General features: G+C 40.7%; 1 protein-coding gene across 17 annotated transcripts in view; it reads left to right on the plus strand.

Annotated features, from left to right (window-relative positions):
• MAST2 (microtubule associated serine/threonine kinase 2) overlaps window positions 1-18,226 on the plus strand; it is a 260,168-nt gene that overhangs the window by 92,525 nt on the left and 149,417 nt on the right. For all 17 annotated transcript variants that reach the window (XM_078331597.1, XM_078331601.1, XM_035251307.3 and 14 more), the window contains one exon: window positions 10,874-10,905. Coding sequence is in view for 12 of the 17 variants with exons in the window: in XM_035251307.3 (XP_035107198.1) it covers window positions 10,874-10,905 (32 nt within the window). In the remaining 5 variants the exon portion in view is untranslated. The remainder of the gene's footprint in view (window positions 1-10,873; window positions 10,906-18,226) is intronic.

An 18,226-nucleotide genomic window follows, 5' to 3' on the forward strand; every position in this document is an offset into this window, starting at 1 on the left:
CTCATTCTCAAGCTTGCTTTCTATGTGGTAGAAAAAGAACTGTGGCGGTTTCAGACTGCACGGTCACATGCTACAACGTCCCTACATCTTAATGGTAAAAGGACATCTGGGAGATTATGTGTGAGCATCTTTTCTTTGCACTAGAGGAGCCTCCTTTGGTGTAGGAATTGATGTTGTTTTGCTTGAAAAGCTGTTCAAGTTGGGTCTTTTTTTTGTGGTAAAAATGGGCTTTCATCTTAAATCTACTTTTGAAGCATCTACACGTGGAGAGGCATTTGAGATTGAAGTTCCTTGTGAATTGAAGGAGGTACTTTCATATTTGCCCTATTTCCTAATCAGTTCTATGGGGGATAATTTTATTTTAACTTTGAAAGGTCAGGGACTAGTCATGCACCTCGCCTTTGATTCTTTTTATACCTATTTGACGTGCCTTTCTGTATCATCTGATATTGTTTTATTTTTTCTCAATTAATTTATTTGAGGCATATAACATTTGTGAATTTTTTATTATATAACCACTTTCACATATTGTAGGTAAACCCAACTCAGGAATAATGTATGATTCAGTTTTTAAAAATGCTCATGTGTGTAATGTAATTTTCTATTTTTCATTTTGTATTTGGTGAGGTTTATATTTTTAAGAGTTTGTCCATTTTGTGTTATTTTGTTATTTATTGAGAACAATTTGTTTATATATATATATATTTTAAACCTTTGCTGAATTTGTTCTTCTATTCCTCTTTGGATTTCTAATATTGGGTATTAAGACTCTTTTTTCATGATCACATATCAGTAGAATGCCGGGTACAGTGACTTATACCTATAATCTCAGCACTTTGGGAGTGCCAGGTGAGTAAATCACTTGAGCCCAGGAGTTGGAGACCAGCTTGGGCAGTATGGTGAGCTGTCTCTACAAAAAAGTTTTTTTAAATTAGCTAGATATGGTGGTGCACACCTGTAGTTCCAGCTATTTGGGAAGCTGAAGTGGGAGGATCACTTGAGTCTAGGAGGTTGAGGCTGCCGTGAGCCATGATTGTGCTTCTGTATTCCAGCCTGTGTGACAGCAAGACCTTGTCTCAAAAAAATGAAAATAACAACAACAAAAATTCAGTGGAAGATTTTTGTTGTTGTTGATATTTTTTTTAGAAACCAACTATGCCTTTATTTCAAACTTTTCATATCAATTTGCTTTTGGTATATTTTACAAATGGCATATAGTAGGTTTTCTTAAAAAAAAAAAAAAGTCCTGTTTGTAATGATAAATTTGTCTCTTTACCTTTATTATGATTAATGATATATTTGAAATTGTTTCTGTCATATTATTTTTTGTATTCCATGTCCTACATATCCGTGTCTTACTTTTTTTTACCCTTTAAAAATATTGGTAGAGTTTTTTGTTTTCTTATTTTCTTTTTCTATTTCTACTGGCGTGTTAGAACAAATTCAAACTTTAATCCCCTCCTAAACACTACAAGTAATCCTTATCTCTTATTACCTCCCCAAACTTACTTGGCCATGTGATCAAACTGAGCTGAAACAGCCCAGTTTGAAAAATAACAGCAACAAAACCATGAAATTCACAGCAACCAGAGGTGACCCATTTACTGGAGCCAGCATCATAAGAAAGTTCTGTTTTAACCCTATAAGAAGAATAACTTTGTAATGAATAATCAGTGTTTTGTTTCCTGTTGTGCCTTCTTTCACTGTTGTAATTTGGTCTTTTGACAATGGTGTTATCATCAGTAATGGATTCCGAGTAGGCCCTAGAATGTTTGCCACTCTTACCCTCACCCCAAGCAGTGTTATTTATGTTAGTTATACTATGTGGGTTTAATTATGAGTTATATAAAGAGGCATATAATCTTTTAGTGGTAGAGAATACCTTTTTTTTCCTCCTTGATTCTTTTTTTTTCCTTTTTTTTTAAAGGCAAATTCTCACCATGTTACCTAGGCTGGTATCAAACTCTGGGCTCAAGTGAACCTCCCTCCACAGGCATGAGCCACTGCATCTTGCCTCCTTGATTTTAAATGTTAATTGAAAAAGTTATTGTCTCCAAAACCCAATTCTCTATCCACTTCCAATGGAGTGGATTATTGGGTTATGTTTCTTAGAGTTTGTTAATTTCCTTCTCTGGGAAGAGTGCCACTACTGCAGTGGGAATCAATATATGTTATGTATAGTTTGAGAATTCAATAGAAAGTGAGCGAGATTCAGAGTCCCAGGGAAGGAGCTGCCTCAGGCAGAGACAGCTTTGACCCATAGTCATCTCCATGTTGGTGACTGTTGACATAAAGGACAAGGACTAGCCTTGTGACTCTTGGCTTGCATATTTACTTGTGGGGGTAGCAGTTTGGACACTTGGCCTTTGTCTTTTTTTTGGAAATATTTTATGGCTTTAGTCATTGTGAATAATGAGTAGTACATATAGGCAGTTATTCCCCATCTGTGTGAATGGCACCATTTTGTTTTTTTCTTTCTTTTTTTTTTTTTTCGATGGAGTTTTGTGCTTGTTGCCTACGCTGGAGTACAATGGCGTGATTTTGGCTCACTGCAACCTCCTGGGTTCAAGCGATTTTCCTGCCTCAGCCTCTTGGGTAGCTGGGATTACAGGCATGCACCACCACGCCTGGCTAATTTTTGTATTTTCAGTAGAGACAGGGTTTTTCCATGTTGGTCAGGCTGGTCTTGAACTCCTGACCTCAGGTGATCTGCTTGCCTCAGTCTCCCAAAGTGTTGGAGTTACAGGTGTGAGCCACCACATCCAGCCATGAATGGCCCCATTTCTTGTTTTATGTAATGCCTTTAGAAGCTTGCTTTGTGGTCAAGTGAAAGAGAGTGACTGGTTATTTCTCTAGGATTTAGTATGTACAGCTTTCTTTGTAACTTCAGATTATAGTTTAATATCTTTTATTTCGTTCAATATAGTCAAATATTACTAAAGCTCTTTGGGAAATATCATCTTTGGCAGAAAGTATCAAAGTGTATAGATTTGAGGGATCCAAATGGTAATAATAAAATTTTAGAGACTGTTAAAACAATATACATTGAATATTTGGGGTGGAGTGATGGGGATGGAATATTGGGGGTGGGGTTAGTTTTTTAGAGAATCGCATCTTATCACTTAGCTTTAGAGCTTTGGTGGGTTAGATAAGAAAAGTGCAATTTCTTCTTCCTATTTTTTTTTGAGACAGGGTCTTGCTCTGTCACCCAGGCTGGAGTGCAGTGATACGATCTTGGCTCACTGCAACCTACACCTCTGGTTTCAAGTGATCCTACCACCTCAGCCTCCCGAGTAGCTGGAACCACTGGCATATGCCAGTATGCCCAGCTAATTTTTGTAGTTTTGTAGAGATGGGGTTTCACCATGTTTCCCAGTCTGGTCTTGAACTCCTGAGCTCAAGCCATCCTCCCGCCTCAGCGCCCCGAAGTACTGGGATTACAGGTGTGAGCCACTGTGACTGGCCTATTTTCATACACATTACTTTATTTGACCTTTACAACTGCTGTATCCAAGCCTTTGAGGTAGATGAAATCCCAGGTCATACAATTACATGTTTTTGAGACATGACAGAAACTTAGTTTTCCAAACTTTAAATTTTATGTTCTTGGCCAGGCATGGTGGCTCACGCTTGTAATCGGCACTTTGAGAGTCTGAGGTGGGCAGATCACTTGAGGTCAGGAGTTCGAGACCAGGCTGGCAAACAGGGCAAAGTCCCATCTCTACTAAAAATACAAAAATTAGCCAGGCATGGTGATGCAGGCCTGTAGTCCCAGCTACTCAGGAGGCTGAGGCACGAGAATCACTTGAACCCAGAAGGTGGAGGTTGCAGCAAACCAAGATGGTGCCTCTGCACACCAGCCTGGGTGAGAGAGTGAGACTCTGTCTCAAAAAAAAAAAAATAATAATAATTGTGTTATTTCCCACATTTCTTAATATTATTATAAAGCATAAATACTTTATTGTTACTAGTTTTCAGGGTAATGCCGTGGGAACTTAATGGAACAAGGAACAAGCAAATGATTAAGAAAAGTAAAATATGGCCGGGCGCAGTGGCTCATGCCTGTAATCCCAGCACTTTGGGAGGCTGAGGCGGGTGGATCACAAGGTCAAGAGATCGAGACCATCCTGACCAATATGGTGAAACCTGTCTCTACCAAAAACACAAAAATTAGCTGGACCTGGTGGCACACGCCTGTAATCCCAGCTACTCGGGAGGCTGAGGCAGGAGAATTGCTTGAACCCGGGAGGTGGACGTTGCAGTGAGCCGAGATTGCGGCCACTGCACTCCAGCCTGGCGACGGAGCAAAATTCTGTCTCAAAAAAAAAAAAAAAAAAAAAAGAAAAGTAAAATACATTAAGATTTCATTGGAGTGTCATAGCTACATATATACTGGTTTCCCCCTTGGTCTTGAACCTCTAGATAGACTCATGCTCAAGTGTAAGTGGAGATAAAATACCATAACACCCAAAACAGTAGTAAAGGTGAATTTGCTACATGGGAAAGGTGTAATTTTGTCCAGCAGATTTATTTGCTGCCAGAACTGAAAAGGAGTTTGTATTTGGAAATAATGGCCCTTTTAAGACTAGTTAGTAAATGGTGTTAGCATAGATTTTCTTCTGGGTAACATTTTTCTCTTCTTAAAGCATTCTGACTCTCGACGGAGTAACTGCCAGCCAGGAGATTGTCAGTAAATAATATGATAATAGAGCATATTCTTCCCCTAGTAAAGCTTCTTGCTGAAATTATTGCAATTGATAGTTTTCATCAATGCAACTCCAAACTGGTAGACAGGACCCTATTGTGTGCCTTATAATGATAATAACAATAATAGTATGAACCATTTACTAAGTTGATTGATTCATAGGTTTATTCATCCATTATTCATTTGGTGCCTACTAGGCTAGGTATTCTGCTGGGTGCCAGGAGTATCCTTGTGAGCAAGACTAATTCCTACTCCCCTGGAGCTAACAGTCAAAGAAAACAGATAATTTGGCAAATAATTGTAATAATGAGTAAAGTAGGTTTGATTAAAGAATTAAAGTAATATTTGGGTAATATATGGAAGGAGGCTAGGGAAACTGTGTAGAAAAAGTTCCCAGAGGAAATGAAGTTTAAATTTAAGTCTAGGAATATATAAAAAGAGATAGGAAAAAGTAATCCAAGCCAAAAGAACATAAGTGTGAAGACCTGAAGGTGAGAGAAAGCATGGCCGGTCTGAGTCCAAAACTCTAATAAGATCGGAGAATTGTACAGATGATGCTGAGGAGAGAGGCAGTGGGAGCCAGGTAGTGTCCTGTAGACTACAGAAGAAATTTTAGACTTTATCCATTGCAGAATTGTAAGAGAGAAAGGACCCATTTAAAAAAATTATTTTTGACTTCAGTATTTATTTTATTAAACCCACATGGGTTATCACTTAGAAAACGGGTACAATGTATGGTATTTACATTGTTACAACATTAATCAAGGGTGACAAAACTTAAAGGGAGACCAATTAGGAGGATGTCATAGGATGATGGTGGCTTGTGCCAGGGGAAGTAGAAGTGAATTGACAGATTAAAGGTAGGTATTTTGGAAGTAGAATTGGCAGAGCTAGATGAATAATGGATGTGGAGAGTGAGAGAAAGTGAAAAATTAAGAATGACCCTGGGTTTGGTAGTACCGTCATCAAAATAGAAAACAGAAAAGGAGCGAGACTGAGTAGAAAGGTAAGTTGAGTTTTAGATGTATTAAGGACAGGGTAGTTGTATGTACAACTATAGAGGTCAGCAAAAAGATATGGATAGAGATATGCATCTATTATAATGTTGAGAATAGACTGTAGAGGGCCAAGGGTAGAAGCAGGAATGGGATACCAGTTAGGAGACTGTTGGGAGGCCAGGGAAGAGACCATGGTCACTTAAATTGCAATCTCAAAACCCAACAGGTTTAAAAAAAAAAAAAAAAATTCCTTTAAGCAGCCTAACCTGAACTCTTCTTGTGGCAGAATTGAACTGAGACTCTGGAGTTTTTAATCACATTTATTGTGACTATTATATATTTTGCTGCAGAATTTTAATATACTTAATGTATTTCGTTGCTGTCCCCATCCTTGTTGGGAATAATTTTATATACTATTGCTTTATTTATTTAATTTTTTTTAAGATGGAGTCTCACGCTGCTGCCCAATCTGGAGTGCAGTGGTGTGATCTTGGCTGACTGCATCTCTGCCTCCTGGGTTCAAGTGATTCTTCTCCCTCGGCCTCCCAAGTAGCTGGAGTTACAGGTGTGCACCATCATACCTGGTTAATTTTTGTGTTTCTGATAGAGACAGAGCTTTACCATGTTGGCCAGGCTGGTCTCAAACTACCCACCTTAGGTGATCTGCCCGCCTTGGCCTCCAAAAGTGCTGGGATTATAGGCATGGGCACTGCACCTGGCCTGCAATATTACTTTAATAAAACCCTCCAGACATTTCAATTTCTGAAACATGACCAGGGTTTTTGTTTAAGAAATTGGAACTGGGTGGGGTGGCTCACGTCTGTAATCCCAGCACTTTGGAAGGCTGAGGGGGGTGGATAGCTTGAGCCCCTAGGAGTCTGAGTTGACCAGCCTGGCCAACATGGTGAAACCTCATCTCTACAAACAATACTAAAACTAGCCAGGCATGGCGATGTGTGCCTGTAGTCCCAGCTACTTGGGAGGTAGAGGTAAAAGGATCAATTGAGCCCAAGAGGCTTAGGTTGCAGTGATCCGAGTTCACACCACTGCACTCCAGGCTGGATGATAGAGCAAGACCCTGTCTCAGAAAAAAAAAGAGGGAGAAAAAGATTGAGATCAGAAGCATGTCTGTGGAGATAGTGAAAAATCGTTGGATTCTGGATGGATTTTAAATTTAGAGCCATTAAGTATTCCTGATGGATGGGAATATGGGCTATATAAAAAGGAGTCTAGCTGTCCAGAGCTTTGGTCTCAACAGCCAGAGTAACAATCATCTGAGATGAAGAAAGGCTGTGAGTACAGTAAGTTTTGGTGGAAAGGACAGTTTAGTTCAGTTTTGGACATGTCGGTTTTGAGATGTTGAACAGACAGTTGGTTATAAGTGTTTGGAATTTAAGAGACAGGTTTGGGAAGAAAAACACAAAGTATTGGAGGTGGGTTGGGTGCCCTGACTAATGCCTATAAGCCTAGCACTTTAGGAGGCCGAGGCTGGAGGATTGCTTGAGCCCAGGAATTCGAGACCAGCCTTTGCAACATAGTGAGATGCTGTCTCTATAAAAAATTTTTTTTAAAAGTGTTGGAGGGGGAGGGTGAATTTTGGAGAACTATTTGGAATATCCAGTACTTTATGACTCAGTAGTTCAACATCCAAGAAGCTTTTTCTACATGTGCACTACTAGGAAACAACTACAAGAATGTTTACAGGAATATTGTTTTAATGGAGAAAAAAAGATGGAAAGAAACTTAAATTTCCATTTACTAGAGGATAGATATATATTGATATATCCATAGACTGGATCATCATGTAAAGATTAATGAACTGAAGTGAAATATATCCACTTGGGTGAATCTCCCAGTTTTCATAATGTTGGCTGATGTCAGCAGAGGAATACATATAATATAATACCATGCATACACAATTTTAAAACATGTAAAACAATACTTTTTTTTTTTTGAGATGGAGTTTTGCTCTTGTTACCCAGGCTGGAGTGCAATGGCGTGATCTCGGCTCACCCCAACCTCTTCCCTCCTGGGTTCAAGCAATTCTCCTGCCTCAGCCTCCTGAGTAGCTGGGACTACAGGTGTGCACCACCATGCCCAGCTAATTTTTGTATTTTTAGTAGAGACGGGGTTTCACCATGTTGACCATGATGGTCTCGATCTCTTGACCTCACTATCCACCCGCCTCTGCCTCCCAATGTGCTAGGATTACAGGCATGAGCCACCGCACCCGTCAACAATACTAATTTTTATGAATCCAGAAACACATATGGAAAATATAAAAAACAAATTAAGAATGTTAATTTAGGACTGGTGGGTGGTGGGACTTGATACACGTAGAAAACAAGTCATAGGGGCCCCAACTGTTATTGTAAAGGTTATTTTATGTGTCAGTGGTGTGTGGAGTCATCTCTTTGTTATATTATTTCCTATACTACTTTATTTGTCTCAAATATTTTCTAGTAATTCATCACATAAACAGAACCAAAAACAAAAACCACATGATTATCTCAATTGACGCAGAGAAGTCATTTGACAAAATTCAACAGCCCTTTATGCTAAAAACCCTCAATAAACTCGGTATTGATGGAACATATCTCAAAATAATAAAAGCTATTTACGACAAACCAACAGCCAATATCATACTGAATGGGCAAAAACTGGAAGCATTCCCTTTGAAATCTGGCACTAGACAAGGATGCCCTCTCTCACCACTCCTATTCAATATAGTACTGGAAGTTCTAGCCAGAGCAATCAGGCAAGAAAAAGAAATAAAGGATATTCAAATAGGAAAGGAGGAAGCCAAATTGTCTCTATTTGCAGATGACATGATTGTATATCTAGAAGACCCCATCGTCTCAGCCCAAAAACTCCTGAAACTGATAAGCAACTTCAGCAAAGTCTCAGGATATAAAATCATTGTGCAAAAATCACAAGCATTCCTATACACCAATAACAGACTTAAAGAGAGCCAAATCAAGAACGAACTGCCATTCACAATTGCTACAAAGAGAATAAAATACCTTGGAATACAACTCACAAGGAACATAAGGGACCTCTTCCAGGAAAACTACAAACCACTACTCAACAAAATAAGAGAGGACATAAACAGATGGAGAAACATTCCATGTTCATGGTTAGGAAGAATCAATATCGTGAAAATGGCCATACTGTCCAACGTAATTTACAGACTCAACGCTATCCCCATCAAGCTACCATTGACTTTCTTCACAGAACTGGAAAAAACCACCTTGAACTTCATATGGAACCAAAAGAGAGCCCGCATAGCCAAGTCAATTCTAAGTAAAAAGAACACAGCGGGAGGCATCACACTACCAGACTTCAAACTATACTACAAGGCTATGGTAATCAAAACAGCATGGTACTAGTACCAAAACGGAGATATAGACCAATGGAACAGAACAGAGGCATCGGAGGCAACACAACCTATCTACAACCATACAATCTTTGATAAACCTGACAAAAACGAGCAATGGGGAAAGGACTCCCTATTTAATAAATGGTGTTAGGAAAACTGGCTAGCCATGTGCAGAAAGCAGAAACTGGACCCCTTCCTGAGACCTTACACTAAAATTAACTCCAGGTGGATTAGAGACTTAAACATGAGACCTGGCACCATAAAAACCCTAGAAGAAAATCTAGGCAAAACCATTCAGGACATAGGAGTAGGCAAGGACTTCATGACCACAAACACCAAAAGCATTGGCAACAAAAGCCAAAATAGACAAATGGGACCTAATGAAACTCCACAGCTTCTGCACGGCAAAAGAAACAGTCACTAGAGTGAATCGGCAACCAACAGAATAGGAAAAAATGTTTGCAGTTTACCCATCTGACAAAGGGCTGATATCCAGAATTTACAAAGAACTCAAACAGATTTACAAGAAAAAAACAAACAAGCCCATTCAAAAGTGGGCAAAGGATATGAACAGACACTTTACAAAAGAAGACATACATGAGGCCAACAAACATATGAAAAAATGCTCATCATCACTGGTCATTAGAGAGATGCAAATCAAAACCGCATTGAGATACCATCTCACGCCAGTTAGAATGGCGATCATTAAAAAATCTGGAGGCAACAGATGCTGGAGAGGATGTAGAGAAATAGGAACACTTGTACACTGCTGGTGGGAGTGTAAATTAGTTCAACCATGGTGGAAGACAGTGTGGCGATTCCTCAAGGACCTGGAAATAGAAATTCCATTTGACCCAGCAGTCCCATTACTGGGTGTATATCTAAAGGACTATAAATCGGTGTAGTATAAGGACACATGCACATGAATGTTCACTGCAACACTGTTCACAATAGTAAAGACCTGGAATCAACCCAAATGCCCATCGATGATAGACTGGACCGGAAAAATGTGGCACATATACACCATGGAATATTATGCAGCAATCAAAAATGATGAGTTCGTGTCCTTTGTAGGGACATGGATGAACCTGGAGAACATCATTCTCAGCAAACTGACACAAGAACAGAAAATGAAATACCGCATGTTCTCACTCATAGGCAGGTGTTGAACAATGAGAACACATGGACACAGGGAAGGGAGCACTACACACTGGGGTCTACTGAGGGGAATAGGGGAAGGACAGTGTGGGGGGGGGCTAGGGAGGGATAGCATGGGGAGAAATGCCAAATGTGGGTGAAGGGGAGGAAGGCCGCAAAACACACTGCCATGTGTGTACCTATGCAACTATCTTGCATGTTCTGCACATGTACCCCAAAACCTAAAATGCAATTAAAAAAATAATAAATGAAATATTTTCTAATTATCGCCCACTGCCCCTAATCCCATTTCATTCCTTCTGTATGCTTGTCACTATGCCCTTTACAATTTAGCAGCAGTTAACAGATGGCCTAGAGTGCCTGTAATCTACATTGGGGAGATGGTTCCATCTAGTGGGAAAAATGTTGCACATATTCTATGGGACATTCTTTTTAGGAAGGAAGAATAGAATTAATAGTTTTCTGAGTCCTATTTATTTCACAAAAATTTAAGAGACAAAGAAAGTTATTATTTAGAAATATGTGGCCTTTACCATTATTAAGATAATGCTGTAGATTTCCTAAGAAATTTAGGTAGACGAACAGGACTCAGATGGGTTCTTATTTCTAACTTGCATATGTTTTGTTTTTCAGAAGGAGTTGAGCCTTCCAAGAAGAGGCAGCTTGTAAGTAGATATTTATTACCATTATGACCATGATCTCCTACTTAGGAACCCCTCTTGGGAACATTTCCCACTATCACATGGAGGAGTCTCGCTTAGGAATATTTCTTTCTGTGTGCTCCTGTCTGAGCTAGGGAAGCCCGCAGGTCAGCTGACTTCTCCTAGTAGGTCAGATATTCCTCCGTCCCCATTCCTCCCAACCTCCAAACCTGTTCTCTGTCTAGCATAGCATTTTGGGAAAGTTACAACTTAAATATTCATGACAGTCTTATACTTGTGCTTTGGGATTTATTGAGTTTTAGTAGACTCAAGCTAACAAGGCAGTAATATTAAAATGGAAACCCTTTGGATTTACATCTATCCCCTAATATGAGGAGGAGACCAGCTTTTCTGATAAGTTGAGGCAAGGGCAGCTAAGTTTGGAGACTATGTTGAATGGAATAGGTCCCCAACCTGTTTGGTTTTTTTCTGGCTTCATGGTTAGGGGAGATTAATAAATAGTCTTTGTCCCTGGATTTTAATTTCTTATATTTTCTTGAACTGCGTTTCCTCCAGGAATTCTGTTGGGGCAGTATTAGAAATTTGGCCAATCAGAATTACCTGAAATGCTTGTTAAAGTGTGGAGCGTAAACTTAATGCATTAAAATCTCTGTGTTGGGGCCCAAGAACCTGCACTGTATATATCTACAACATACTCATATTTACCATGATTTACTAGTAAAGTTACATCTGGGAAACACTTAGGAAATAGAGCGATGATAAAGCAATGGCTTTTAAATTTTTCCTTAACAAAAAAAGATGTAATTAAGGGGGAGGTCACAACAGTATCCATATTTATTTTATATACACATTATGTGCAGTTTTTAAATGTATGAAACATATAATTCTGTTAGTGTCCATTTTAGGATTTTGTTTTGTAAAAAAATGCTCTAGTGATTAAATTTTCCTCTGAGATTTTTGTGAAGCCTTTTGGGCCATTTATGAAAGCTTGTTTTGGTTTGCTATGAAGAGACTTGAGTCAGAAAACTCCTAAGGTTCAGTCTTGACCATGCCATTTAACTAGTTTTGTAAACCCAGACAAGTCACTTTTTATCTTCTTAAACCTCAGTTGCCTTATCTGTAAAATGAAGATAATGTTACCTGTGTTTTCTTCTTGCTAAGGCTGTTAGAAGGATCACTTAATATATGCATAGTTCTTTATTACTTACGGTTTAATTTTAATATATATTAGTTTTAGAATTCTTAATGGGTTAAATTTGGATGCATTCTATTATTTAAGAGGCACATTTTTTATTTTAAATTCAGTTTCTAGCAGTGGATCTCAGGTCTAGCGTCAGAAGTGTTCTGAGTCTTCTGTAAATGGCAAGAGCTCTACCAGGACTGTTAGAGGAATTATACATTAAGTAGATCATAACTAAAAAGGAGTAGCCTTTCAGCATCATAGTTAGCAAATATTTGTACTTGGTTGCTTTTCTATTTCTGCCCCCGACTTTTTTGGGTCCTTCTATTTGAAAACTGTCTGAGATTTGCCTTGTCTTAGTATTAAGTGAAATAAATTAAAGCCTGAGGCAGGTAGTTTCTTGCAGGAATATGTGTCCTCAATGAATGAGAGTTGCTAGGAAGAAGGAGAAGGAGGAATATTCTTATTTTTATTTTATATCAGAAGAATTTTTTGGCCATTTTAGTGATATCTAAAATTAAGCCTACTCTAACTGCCTTAAAAATGTTTAATTAGGGCCGGGCGTGGTGGCTCAAACCTGTAGTCCCAGCACTTTGGGAGGCTGAGGCGGGTGGATCACGAGGTCAAGAGATCAAGACCATCCTGGTCAACGTGGTGAAACCCCGTCTCTACTAATAATACAAAAAATTAGCTGGGCATGGTGGCACGTGCCTGAAATCCCAGCTACTCTGGCGGCTGAGCCAGGAGAATTGCCTGAACCCAGGAGGCGGAGGTTGTGGTGAGCCGAGATTGCGCCATTGCACTTCAGCCTGGGTAACAAGAGAGAAACTCCGTCTCAAAAAAAAAAAAAAAAAAAAAAAAAAAAGAGTTTAATTAATAAGCATCAGAAATATAGGTTTTCCTTCCTCTTTTTGATAAAGTAACTCACATTTAAACAATTGATCACTCAGTAAATACACATTAATACCTACTCTGGGCTGGGCATGGTGACTCACACCTGTAATCCCAGCACTTTGGGAGGCTGAGGCAGACGGATCACCTGAGGTCAGGAGTTTGAGACTAGCCTGACCAATATGTTGAAACCCCATCTGTACTAAAAATAAAAAAAATCAGCTGAATGTTGTGGTGTGTGCCTGTAATCCCAGCTACTCGGGAGGCTGAGATAGGAGAATTGCTTGAATCCAGGAGGTGGAGGTTGCAGTGAGCCAAGATGGTGCCACTGCACTCCAGCCTAGGCAACAGAGTGAGACTTCATAAAAAAAAAAAAACCCAAAAAACAAAAAACCCACTCTGTGCTGGGCAGAGTGAACTAAATTCTGAGGCTATAAGTTCAGTTAGATAAATTCTTCTCTTTGGAATAGCTTAAGTAAGTCAGAAGTTCTTCAGTTCTTTAATATTAGCAATATCCTTTCTTATCTCTAATATTGGAGGAGTAGAAAAAGTTTTGTTTTGGAAGAAAACAAGGAAACATGGGTACTAATATAGGCTTTGCCGCTAACAAATTATGTGTGGCTTTAAAACAGGAACTGCTGCTTCTGAACCTGAATTCCCATACTTGTGAAATGAAGGGATTGGCTACCTGATCTCTATGCTTAGTCATCTCCCCAAACAATTGAAGTTCCATGGTACCTCTTGTACATGGAGCTGGGCAAGTCTTTGTAGGGAGTATGCAATAGGAGGCAAAGTATTGCTTAGCATTTATAGTAAAGAAAACAGAAAGGTAAGAACCACAAAATAAATATTCGAATATGTTTAATTACTACAAAATTTGTTGTGTGGAGAAACTGATGTTAATAAAATGAGTGACTTACTATTTGCCCCACTGTTTCCTGTCCTCATAGCCTTATCTGGAAATTTTTAAAGTTTCTATACTTGTACTTTAAGTCTTGGTCAGAATGAGGGGGCATTATATTTGCCCTATTTGCCTCTTTCTCAGAATGGCTCTCCCAAGAGCAAATCCTATGGTGTGCTCATTCCAGGTTATGAAGGCCCATATCCTTTGACATATCTTTCATGTGCATAGAGAAATTTAGAGTTTGCCTCTAGTTTGGTGTTCTTGTCCTTTGAGAGAGTATTTTTGTTAATTAGTTTTTGAGGCTCTCAATTGCTATGCTTTTCCACATAATATGTTAGTTGCATTAAAACAGACAGGAACTCATCAAATATGGGTTTCTAGACTTTTGTGATAACTTGGCATTATACAAAATACACATTCTTCCACCCAACAAGTAATTCCTCCAAAGTCTCCAGATTGGTAAGTGGAAGTATAACAAAAAATTTCAAGCTTGGGTTTGTAAGTCAGGCAGATGTGGGTTTCAGTCTTGGCACTATCACTTACTAGATATTTTTTGGTAAAATAAGTTACTATATTTTTGTCTTTTTGCCTCCATTTACTTTGTCATTTGCTAAGATTTGTCCATGCATCCGTCATACTATATTATTTTAGTTCCAATTATGTGTAGGCACTTTGCTATATGCTGGAGATACAGTAGTAAATAAAGCAGACAAGGTCCCTACATTCATGGAGTTTCCATTCTACTTAAGAGAGACAAAAACATATATGTCATATGGTACTGAGTGCTCTGAAGAAAAACAAAGCCAGATACAAGATAGGAGGATGTGTATTTGTGGGGGTAGGGGTTGAAATTTAAATTTTACATTGTATTGTCTAGGCTGGGTTTGGTGACTCACACTTGTAGTCCCAGCATTTTGAGAGACCAAGGTGGGAGGATTGCTTGAGTCAGGAGTTTGAGACCAGCCTGGGCAACGTCGTGAGACCCTCTCTCTACAAAAAAAATTAAACAACAAAAAAATTTGGATTGTCCAGGAATTAATTTTCTCATTAAGGCAACATTTGAGCAGAGAATAGGAGTGAATGGAATAAGTGATGTTGAGATAGAGATAGATCCATAAATATATATGTATATGTATCTATAAGTGTATACACACACGTTTATAGTAACATTGGTCAGATTAGGGAAGAGAACTGTTGAATTCCAGTATGCAATATGCAAACATTATCCATGCCTGCCACAATAAGGGCTTTGTTCAGGCAAGATGATTATGAAAGTTCTTTTGGCCTGGCTCATACCATTTATTTTAGACGTAGCTTCCTGAAACTAAATCATTTTCATTTTTAGAAAGCTATTTCATATTTAAACCCATCTGGGTATTTTTTTCATGCATTAAAAAATCAAGTTTGAATATCAGACCCAAGGGAGTTGATAACCTTGTTCAAAGTATACATATCTGTTGAAAGAAGATTTTGAAGCTTAAAGTTACTTGTATCTGTTTACCCAAGCTGGAGGAGTTTTATATTTTGCTTTTTTATAATTGAAGCAGCTCCGAATGGCTTTTCTTGTCCAGAGTTATGGAGGGAGCCTCTTTTTGGTGATTCCTTTCAAATAGGATTGTTTCTTTTGCTGTTGTTGTTGTTATTTTGTTTGTTTTTGTGATAGGGTCTCATTCTGTAGCCCAGGCTGAAGTGCAGTGCTGTGATCTTGTCTCACTGCAGCCTCGCTCTTTTTGGCCTCAGGAGTGGCTGGGACCACAGGTGCCTGCCACCATGCCTGGCTAAATTTTTATATTTCTCGTAGAGATGGGGTTTCACCATGTTGCTCAGGCTGGTTGAAATTCCTGAGCTCAAGCTATCTGCCTGCCTTTTCTTCCCAAAGTGCTTAGATTACAGGCATCAACCACTGTGCCTGGCGATTGTTTCTTTTGTTTGTGAATGTCAGCACAACTATCCAGACCCTACATTATGGAGCTTAATGTAAATAATGCTTATGTCTCCAGTTACCCTGAAAGTAAAGCTTTTCTAATACCCATTACACTTAAGATAATTTTACTCATATTTCATGAAATGTCTTGCTTTATTTCTTAGAGGCTGTGAGTAGTCAGTTGAGATAGGAGTGGAGAGGTAGCTGTTCGTTGCATTCATGGGGTATATGTATATGTGTGTGTGTTGATATTATTGACATTGCTGGCTTGTAGTCTTTAGAGCCCTTGGGGATAGTTAATCTTTTGATTTGTCAGCTTACTCATGTGGGCAATGGACTTGGATACCAGATACTGGATGAAAGTAAATGTCTGGTGTCTGCAGTGATAGGCACTGCACAGTGGGCAGAGAGGAGTTCCTAGGTCTCAGGGATGTGATATGTCCTATGAACTGCCCCTATGAAACTGACAAACTTTGTCCCTATGAAACTGACAGCGTCATGTACTTTCCCATTCTGATGCAACTTGATGCCTGGATCAGTACTTCTGGAGAATGTGCTAAAAAGAGATACCACCTGCTGCATACACATAGTAAACCCTTTGTTGAGGTATCAGTGGTGACTGATATAGGGCTTTAGTTTTTTTGTGGGGCTTTGAAAATCAGGAAATTTTGCAACCTTTTAGGACTCTAAAGGCCATAGTAATAGCTTTGTGTTAACATTTAAGACCCTGTTTTTTAAAAATTGGTCTTATATAGACCAATAAAAATAATTTCTCTCTCTCTCTTTCTTTTTCTCTCTCTCTCTTTCTTTCTTTCTTTTTTCTTTCTTTCTTTCCTTCCTTTCTTTTCTTTCTCTTTCTTTCTCCTTCCTTCCTTCCTTCCTTCCTTCCTTCCCTCCTTCCTTCCTTCCCTCCTTCCTTCCTTCCCTCCTTCCCTTCCTTCCCTCCCTTCCCTCCTTCCCTCCTCCCTTCCCTTCCCTTCCCTTCCCTTCCCTTCCCTTCCCTTCCCTTCCCTTCCCTTCCCTTCCCTTCCCCCTTCCCTTCCCTTCCCTTCCCTTCCCTTCCCTTCCCTTCCCTTCCCTTCCCTTCCCTTCCCTTCCCTTCCCTTCCCTTCCCTTCCCTTCCCTTCCCTTCCCTTCCCTTCCCTTCCCTTCCCTTCCCTTCCCCCTTCCCTTCCCTTCCCTTCCCTTCCCTTCCCTTCCCTTCCCTTCCCTTCCCTTCCCTTCCCTCCCTTCCCTTCCCTTCCCTTCCTTCCCTTCCCTTCCCTTCCCTTCCCTTCCCTTCCCTTCCCTTCCCTTCCCTTCCCTTCCCTTCCCTTCCCTTCCCTTCCCTTCCCTTCCCTTCCCTTCCCTTCCCTTCCCTTCCCTTCCCTTCCCTTCCCTTCCCTTCCCTTCCCTTCCCTTCCCTTCCCTTCCCTTCCCTTCCCTTCCCTTCCCTTCCCTTCCCTTCCCTTCCCTTCCCTTCCCTTCCCTTCCCTTCCCTTCCCTTCCCTTCCCTTCCCTTCCCTTCCCTTCCCTTCCCTTCCCTTCCCTTCCCTTCCCTTCCCTTCCCTTCCCTTCCCTTCCCTTCCCTTCCCTTCCCTTCCCTTCCCTTCCCTTCCCCCTTCCCTTCCCTTCCCTTCCCTTCCCTTCCCTTCCCTTCCCTTCCCTTCCCTTCCCTTCCCTTCCCTTCCCTTCCCTTCCCTTCCCTTCCCTTCCCTTCCCTTCCCTTCCCTTCCCTTCCCTTCCCTTCCCTTCCCTTCCCTTCCCTTCCCTTCCCTTCCCTTCCCTTCCCTTCCCTTCCCTTCCCTTCCCTTCCCTTCCCTTCCCTTCCCTTCCCTTCCCTTCCCTTCCCTTCCCTTCCCTTCCCTTCCCTTCCCTTCCCTTCCCTTCCCTTCCCTTCCCTTCCCTTCCCTTCCCTTCCCTTCCCTTCCCTTCCCTTCCCTTCCCTTCCCTTCCCTTCCCTTCCCTTCCCTTCCCTTCCCTTCCCTTCCCTTCCCTTCCCTTCCCTTCCCTTCCTTCCCTTCCCTTCCCTTCCCTTCCCTTCCCTTCCCTTCCCTTCCCTTCCCTTCCCTTCCCTTCCCTTCCCTTCCCTTCCCTTCCCTTCCCTTCCCTTCCCTTCCCTTCCCTTCCCTTCCCTTCCCTTCCCTTCCCTTCCCCCTTCCCTTCCCTTCCCTTCCCTTCCCTTCCCTTCCCTTCCCTTCCCTTCCCTTCCCTTCCCTTCCCTTCCCTTCCCTTCCCTTCCCTTCCCTTCCCTTCCCTTCCCTTCCCTTCCCTTCCCTTCCCTTCCCTTCCCTTCCCTTCCCTTCCCTTCCCTTCCCTTCCCTTCCCTTCCCTTCCCTTCCCTTCCCTTCCCTTCCCTTCCCTTCCCTTCCCTTCCCTTCCCTTCCCTTCCCTTCCCTTCCCTTCCCTTCCCTTCCCTTCCCTTCCCTTCCCTTCCCTTCCCTTC

Source organism: Callithrix jacchus, chromosome 7 (genome assembly GCF_049354715.1).
Source record: "Callithrix jacchus isolate 240 chromosome 7, calJac240_pri, whole genome shotgun sequence".
Lineage (NCBI taxonomy): Eukaryota > Metazoa > Chordata > Mammalia > Primates > Cebidae > Callithrix > Callithrix jacchus.